At 28.3% G+C, this 8,392-nt stretch overlaps 1 protein-coding gene across 7 annotated transcripts; it reads left to right on the top strand.

Annotated features, from left to right (window-relative positions):
• The first annotated feature begins 1,690 nt into the window (after positions 1-1,690).
• On the top strand, positions 1,691-8,023 carry LOC105149613 (NF-kappa-B essential modulator kenny). Of its 7 annotated transcripts, none has more exons than XM_011062163.2 (8): positions 1,691-1,821; positions 2,367-2,530; positions 3,114-3,437; positions 3,518-3,808; positions 4,435-4,908; positions 4,990-5,769; positions 5,915-6,112; positions 6,195-7,110. In XM_011062163.2, exons 3-8 carry the CDS (start codon positions 3,207-3,209, stop codon positions 6,294-6,296), a joined length of 2,076 nt encoding a protein of 691 aa, XP_011060465.2. In that variant the 5' UTR covers positions 1,691-1,821; positions 2,367-2,530; positions 3,114-3,206; the 3' UTR covers positions 6,297-7,110. The 7 variants fall into 7 exon arrangements, with proteins under 7 accessions (XP_011060465.2, XP_087267741.1, XP_087267740.1 ...); XM_087411615.1 differs by lacking the exon at positions 6,195-7,110 and adding an exon at positions 7,329-8,023 and having other exon boundaries at positions 1,692-1,821; positions 2,367-2,557; XM_087411614.1 differs by lacking the exon at positions 6,195-7,110 and adding an exon at positions 7,329-8,023 and having other exon boundaries at positions 1,692-1,821.
• The last annotated feature ends 369 nt before the right edge of the window (positions 8,024-8,392 follow it).

Below are 8,392 nucleotides of genomic sequence, written 5' to 3' on the forward strand. Positions count from 1 at the left end.
ATATATACACACAGGTCCGGACAAACACGCATCTGTTTTTAAATTCTTCATTTATATGAATTGTAAGATTTTTACGATTTCTTCAGGACACGGTAGCGGCTCCCATCAAGTATATTTTTGTAGTAATAACATGTATATATATATATATATATATATTTGTACACATTCTTTTGAAGTTTATTATTCGAACAGACTACTCTAATTCATAAGGAATTTAAGACAATAAGTAATACAAATTTTATATACTTGACGGATGTAGCCCAAATAGCACAGACTCGTGCATCACACCAGGATTCTCTCTCGTCACACTATTTGATTCATTTTCGACGTTCCCTCTGCTGTGACTTTATCGACGATTAGAAAATGGATGTAACTACGTAGTGCCCAATTCGAAAATGAATGTAATGGCGGTAGTGTACGATGAAGTTTAAAGTCACTAGATTTAAAGTCCACAAACTCGCCACTATCCTGACACAAGACTATTCAAACTTATGCATTTGTATAAACATATTTTATTTGAAAAAATGAAGACGTCAATTATGTAAATAAATATTTTTTAAATTATAATTAGTTTATTTATGTGCAAAAAATATGTACGTAATGTACGTTATTTAATTTAATACAAGTTTATTTGTTGTAGAAATTTAATGCATGAAAGTGCACGAAAGATACATGTAGATACAGTTTAGAAAATGAACCATTATACTTGAAATCGTATTATATGCACTTCCGCCATATTGACGCAACACTTCAAAAATCAATTGAGGTATTTCATAAATTTAATGACTTTAATGAGTTTCACATAGATTTCAAAGTAGATTTCAACATAAATTTCAACATGGATTTCAATGTATTATATATTTCAACAACGTAGATTTCAATGTGAATTTCAACATAGATTTTAACGTGAATTTCAACAATGTGGATTTCAATGTGGATTTTAAAATGGATTTCAATGAGGAATTTAATAACGTGGATTTCAATGTAGATTTCAACGCGGATTTCAATTGGTCCCACATTCTCACAAAAAAGCTCTTAGATTTTTCTCTGATACATGTATCTGCATTTTATGTACTTTCGATATTTAAATATGAATTAAGTAGTAATTTAGTTATAATATAAATTAATTAAGTAGTTTAGATAAAATAATTTAGGTAATATAAAATAATGGAGTATAGATTCGAAGATAGAAAACGATACTTATGTAACAAATCGAAAATACAAATATATATATATATCAAGGTTTCCACAGAAAATAAATTTAAAAATTCCCTGACCTTTCCAGGTTTTCCAGATGCATGAAAATGGAAAATTTTCCATGACCAATGTAAAATAAAAGGTAAATTTTGACATTTAGAAGCAAAGATTTAATCTTTGAAATTTAGCTTATATTAATATTAAAATAACGCAAAAGAAACTCAATAAAATAGGTATAATAATTTTTAGTGCAAATTCAATTAAAATATAAAGTTAAGTAAAAATAAATTTGTATTAGAAAAAAGAATGCAGTTATGACGAAAAAAGATGATATAAATTTGACTATAAACGTCAGAAAGTAATACTTAAAAAATTATAACATTATTCGGAATAGGAACAGTTTAAGGGAATTGTCAAAGTTCAAAATTCTAGTCTCTTTTATATTTTCCCCTGACTTCCCAATTTTTTCGATTTTTCCAAGTCTGTGGCAACCCTGATATGCTATCTTTCTCTTCCCAAACAATTAATGCACATGTGGCTGAAATAGTCCAATGCTTTGGTTATAACAGTGAGTCTAAATTTAACTTCTTGTCATTAAATCTTTCCTGTTTGCTCGTAATAAAGGTAATAAGTTCAAGCTAATTAATATTTATTTATAGATCGATAAAATATATTATTATATTATAATATCGACATATTATTATATTGATAAAACGTAAACAAAATTTCATTACGTGACATTACTGATACTTTTTTCTTTTTTATTTTAATTTTTTAAATCAACTTTTCGTACGATTAGCCGAGGTTGAGATCTTAACAAGGATTCTCGAAAAATATCGCATATACTAAAGAAAAATACTAGAAAAATCTATATATACGTAACGTATGTCTTGTATTTTTGTACAAACATATAGGGTCATTTAAAAAGTATCCGCGGTTTTTTCATTCATCAAAAATTGAACAAAAAACCGCGGATACTTTTTAAATGACCTAATACATTATCATATGTGATATTTTTTGAAAATTTTCGATCAGCTGATCCTCGTTTCACGTGATTTCACGATATTTCACGATTTTCATATCGTGAATCGTTTAAATCTCTATAAATATAAATGAACTCATCTGAATTGTTTACATTTAATCTAAAAATACATTTCTGACATAACAAGGACATAAATGCAATCTAATTGGGACGTGAGGAATTGACCGTGCGTTTTGATGCGCATTTCTTGATTACTCCACTCAAGCTTTTAGTGCTTAACCTCAATACTGTACCGTACATTCTGGTGCAGATTCAGAGGGAATTATCTGACACAATTTCCGATTCTGATAAGTATGAGTTTATTCATATAGAATTGTTGTAAGCGTAATTTCAGTATTTCACTGCCAAATCAGTACCTTCAGTGGCAATTTATACCATGCTTTTAATCAGCGACCCATTTTACATTTGACTTAAATACGAAGATCGCAATGCAGTTTATTTATCGTGTTCTAGGTTATGGGTTGTAGACTAAATGGTATAAACTAGATCAATATAGGATAAATTTAAGCAATAGGGCATGTATTATGAAATTATTCAAAATGAACTTTGATCGGAATTATTCCGTTTTCCATAGAACACACTACAACTCTAGAAAGTAATTGAATAATTCCAATCAGATTCCATTTCGATCATAATTACATCATACATACCAGATATCAAAGTATTTGGAATGATTGATAGAAATGTACTGATTTATCTTACTGTTTTTTTCAGCTGAATTTTTTGCATAATTCATCTTTCATTTTTTTCTCTCTACATTGGAGAAAAAAAAAGAAAAATGATGCAAGAAATTCAGCTGAAAGGAGTAGTCTTACAGTATTAATTGCTTTATTCATTTTTTGTTATTAATAATATTTATTATTGGCAATTCCAGGAAAGTAATTAACTTCTGCAATCTAGACGTTTTCTTGCTGATATATAATTGCTGTGCAAAGTTGACCAGCAATCTTAATAGGGTGATCAAAATATGGCTCATCCAATTTTGCCTAATGATCTTAAAGCAGAAGAAATTATTGAGGAAAATGAACTTTCATTTAAATTAGATGAACCTATTACCATGGCTCTAAATGTAAATTCACTGACTAACATCGATGAAGAAGACAGCCTATCTTTTGTAGTGCTTGGTCGAGATTCAGTGGAGGCTCAAGCTTCTTTATTAGCTTCGTATACCGATCTTCAACAGAAGAGCATGTCAATTGTACATGCATCACAATTCTACTTTATTTCATGATTCACCATTTACTTTAAAGTAGAAAATTAATGTCTTTTTTCTTACAGGATTATAAATCACTGGTGTCGTCAATGACCGTAACTGCGATGCAAGACAGATTAGTAGAAGTGTTGCAAGAAAATGTAAAATTGAAGGAAACTTTAAGGCAGACCAATGTATCCATGAAACAACATTTTAATACCCTGACAATGTGGCAGGAAGAAGTGACGAAAGTTCATCTGAGTCACAAGCAACAATTTGCAGAAACTAAAGAACTTATAAATCATCTGAAAAAGGAAAATGCAGAGCTGAAATATAAATTTTCACGTTTACAACATTTTGAAAATATGAGACTTAAGGTATATATACACAGAAAATTACATACACAAGTAATAATTATATTTTGCAAGTATTTCAAAAGTTCATATATCTGCAAATCTATCATAGGTTCATCAAATCTATTCAAAATATATTCTGAATTCTAGTAAGTTTACTATTTTAATCAAGATTATTAAATTAAAACAAATTCGATTTGCTTATTATACAGTTGCTATTTCGATCAATTTTAATATTCTTCAAAAGAAAATTAATTCTTATTTTAAGTAATAGTAAGTATATAAATTAATTTATATTTAATTAATTAAAATAGTATTAGGTGTTGGAATTAATTCGTAGCGTTTTTTAATGAAAGAATGTTATTTATTTCACATGAGCATTAAAAAATACATTAATGAAAGTACTTCCCATCACTTGTAAAACGCTACGAATTAATTCCAACACCTAATAAAATAGTGTTTCAAGATTCGTGGCAAGTATATTTTAAAATTATCAAAAAAATATATTCTTTATTAAAAATAACTGTTACTTTTAAAGGGAAGAAATTAAATAAAGTAATTATTTTTCTTAACAATAGAATAACATTTTTCTGTGTGTAGAGATATTGTACATAATTCTATAATTCTATCGTTCATTTAATTTTTTTCAGATTAGTAGATCTGTTTCTGAGGATTGGGCCAATTTGATTTCTAATAAAAAACTAAAAGAACCCTTTTTCATATTCGATACATTCAAGGACATTTCCGAACTTGTACCTGAAATATCTAACCTAACAATCAAAAGGTGTAAACAATATATAACATCTATAATATCGGAGAAATTGGATGAAAAATTGGAGAGATTGAAAGAGGGATTACAACAAGAATTGCCGCAATTAGAAACGGAAAAAGAATTAGAATTCGAATCAGCGATGATAGATGACAGGATAAAACAAAAATTGCAGCAATTAGAAACGGAAAAAGAATTAGAATCGGCGATGATAGATAACAGAATAAATTGCAAACTTTACAATGATGTAAAGACCACAGAAAGTTCGAAATGTTCGGAAGCATACTCTGAAAAGGATCAGGAAATTGCTTGCTTAAAAGAATCTAATGCTCTACTCGAACAGAAATTGCAATGTGTATGTTTCTTTAAAAAGTTTGCTAAATATCTTAACAATTAAATTCAGAAATAAAATCGAATTATCTTTTAAATTTTGCAGGTTCTTACTCCTGTGGAACAAGTTTCATTGGAAACGTCCAATTTAAGTCATCAAAAATTTGTACAAAATATAAAGCAGTATAATGATATGTTACAAGAATTAACCAAATGTTTTGTAGAACAAGTAGAACGTTTTGCTGCCTTAGAAAAAAGTTTAAAGAAAATTACGGATATACTTAGACTTGACGATAAAATGCAGTGTGAAGAAAAATTATGTCAGTATTACAATGAATTAACTGATGAGCAAATAAAAATTATTACTGATAGGCAGACGTTAATAAAATCACAAAACCAATTCCAAAAGATATTCTCTGATTACAACTCTGTTCTATATGAATTGCAAGTAATGCTCGACGAAAACGTAAAATTAAACATTTTAAAGGATAATAGCGCTCGCGAGAATTTAGAAACGTCAGAGCAACTGGAATGCGACAAGCAATCATTGGAACAAGAAAAGAAAATTTTCGATCGAGAAAAGGACAATCTAGAAAATCAACAAAAATCCTTCGAAAGCCAGAAAAAGAGTTTGGACGTAGAACGTGTATTTTTGCAAGACGAGAGAAAACTTTTAGAGCAAGAAAAGATCAGTTTAAATGAAGAAAAAATGTCACTTGATCATCAGAGTCAGTTATATGAAGATTGCGAAAGAGATCTACAAAATGAAAAAAAAATATTACAAGCTCGTAATGAACTATTGCTGAGTGAAACAAATAGCTTGCGACAACAAATTGAGGAGAAAAATGCGCAGTTTAAAAAGATAATAGAACAGCTTGCACAAAGCGTGAGTGAAGTTTTTCTTAATGTAAACTAACATTAAAAATATTTTTGTAAATTCTATATCAATTTTATATCATATCTTAAATTTGATTTATTTTTATTATATTACTGTTTTATGATTATTTTATTACTGTGTTTTTTTTTTATAGATGGAAGAGATACAATTGTTAAGATCACAATTATCGCTTTACGAAGAAGACTTTCAACAGGAGAAGAAACTAAAAGAAGCATTGTTAGAAGAAAAGAGTAAATTGGACACGGAATTGCTGAAGCAAATAGAGTTTAACAAACAGTTACAAGAATCTAACAACGCTAATGTTAAGTTAGGACACATGTTTGAAGAACGAGTAAGTAATTCTTTAAATTCATTTACCGTGACGTTTTATCTAAAAATAAAAATGACCGTTTCCTGCTTTTTATTACAATTAGAACGGTGACAAATACAATGGGCATGCAAGAGGTGGCAACGCCACTGTACAAGAGAAGCGGTCGAATAATCGAAATTATTTTTGTTTATTTTCAATGAAATAGTGAATAACATAATTACACATTTATTCAAATTCCTTTTGGAAATTTTGCTATACGCGCAAACATATAAATAAGTTTTATTTCTGTCGCACTGTTTCTCTGTAGTTCTGTAGTATACTTTCGATGTATATCGTATTGGCATTGCTAAGTTGGTTGCTTTAATCTTGGATTATTCTCTTTTGTTTTCTTCTCATTCTCTCTGTCCTTTTAAGGATACAATTGCGCTTTTTACTAAATTATAAGCTATATGTATATAGTCAACAATATTACTCAAAGTAATTAGTATACTATTATATGTATGATTTAGTAGATATACCAAATTTTAAAATTTTTATAAATTTTTTCTTAAATTTTTCTTATAATTATAATAAAGTATAATTTTAATAATTTTAATAATTGAGTAAATCTATTCATATAAATATAGTGTTTTAATTTTTTTTAATTGAAATATATTTTACATAATTTTTTATAAATACTCCTGATTATTCTGAGAAATATGGTTATTATTATGTTGTATTATAAACAGATATTGATAATAATCCAAGATTCAAGTTCATCAGTGCCTTTTTTCAAATGGCATTTTGCATTAACATTGGTTATAAATTGCAGAATGTAAGAAAATTAATTATTATATATAATATGCATTTTAATTTGATAGAAAGAACAAGAATTTTAATACGTAATTCCTATCTTTATTTTTTCTTATTTCAGTATTATTCAGTTGATGTTTGTATACGATTATTTTATTTTATTACTTATAAGATACATGAAATGACATACATTGAATATCGTATTACGCGAACAGAATCTACAGAAACTGCTCAACATTTGTCACAGCTCTATACATTTTTTTTACTTTCTTATTTAAATGATTGCTTTAATGTGTTTCTTAATATGCGATGTGATATCGCACAACAAAATAGGACATAACACTATATGTTATAAGTTTATTTTTAATCAAAGTAACTGAATACATTAGATTGAAAACAATTGTGCTCCAAATCTAAACTAACATATATCATAACTTGATTGCAGAACTTTATGCGATGTCCAAAATGCTTGATGGTATGTCGAAATTCATCAGATTTGTTAACGCATATTAACAGATGTGAATATGCCTTAACTTAACATAACATAAATTTATAAGAAATCATATAGGTATGTACACTCTTATACAAGAAGAGTGTACATATAAGAGTGTACTTCATATTAGCACAGATATTGATATGTGGTACTTCTTACATTATACAATTTCTCTTAATATAACAATAATTTTACGTAGTAAACAGCTTCTAAAATGTAAGAGATATATAATATTTAATACTTAAGAATGTATACTTACATAATAATTAATGATGCTAAAAACGTGTTTTAAATCTAGTTTTAGTAAGACTGAACAACAAAATACATATACAAATTTTATTTTTTTAAATATTCACTTGTAATTAGAATTAATGTGGGAACGTAATTCAAAAATGTATTGAGATATTTTTCGATGTTTCTCATTTGACATCAGTTATGTCTATTTTAATAATTGATATGCTTTGTAAGTGCCAAAGAAAATTTTTTTTAACGTAAAAACTATTACAACAGCAAGTGTAATTAAAGTTTTATGTCAGGATATTAATTTTACATTATCTTTGTATATTGCACACGCATTATCTGTACGCAACTGTTAGCTACCTCATGTAATAGTACTATGAATAAACAATAAATAGTTTTGAAGAAAACGTGTTCTCGATGAAAATGAAACTATTCTTCCAAAACACCTATAACATATCTATTTGTGCATAATTCTAGATGTAGCTAATGATAGGTATATATACACCAAGCACGTCTCGCTTGAATACGTTTATACTGATTTACTACAAACACTTTAAAAAAAAAAATCCTCGTCCCTAGCTCTTATTTATTTCCACTGCCTCGGAATGCGTTCACGCTTGTACGATAACAAAGACGAGGCTGGGTGATGTGACTTGGACCATGGTCACTGTAGCTCCGCTCCAAGTCCCTCGTAGCAAGGAGGAAGGGGCAGAAGAAAAAGAGGTGATGCCTGACCTTGGCTGGAGGAGCCGCGGTCAACGATTCTTTCCCGCGTG

Source organism: Acromyrmex echinatior, chromosome 12 (genome assembly GCF_024713525.1).
Source record: "Acromyrmex echinatior isolate Ae372 chromosome 12, ASM2471352v2, whole genome shotgun sequence".
Taxonomy (NCBI): domain Eukaryota; kingdom Metazoa; phylum Arthropoda; class Insecta; order Hymenoptera; family Formicidae; genus Acromyrmex; species Acromyrmex echinatior.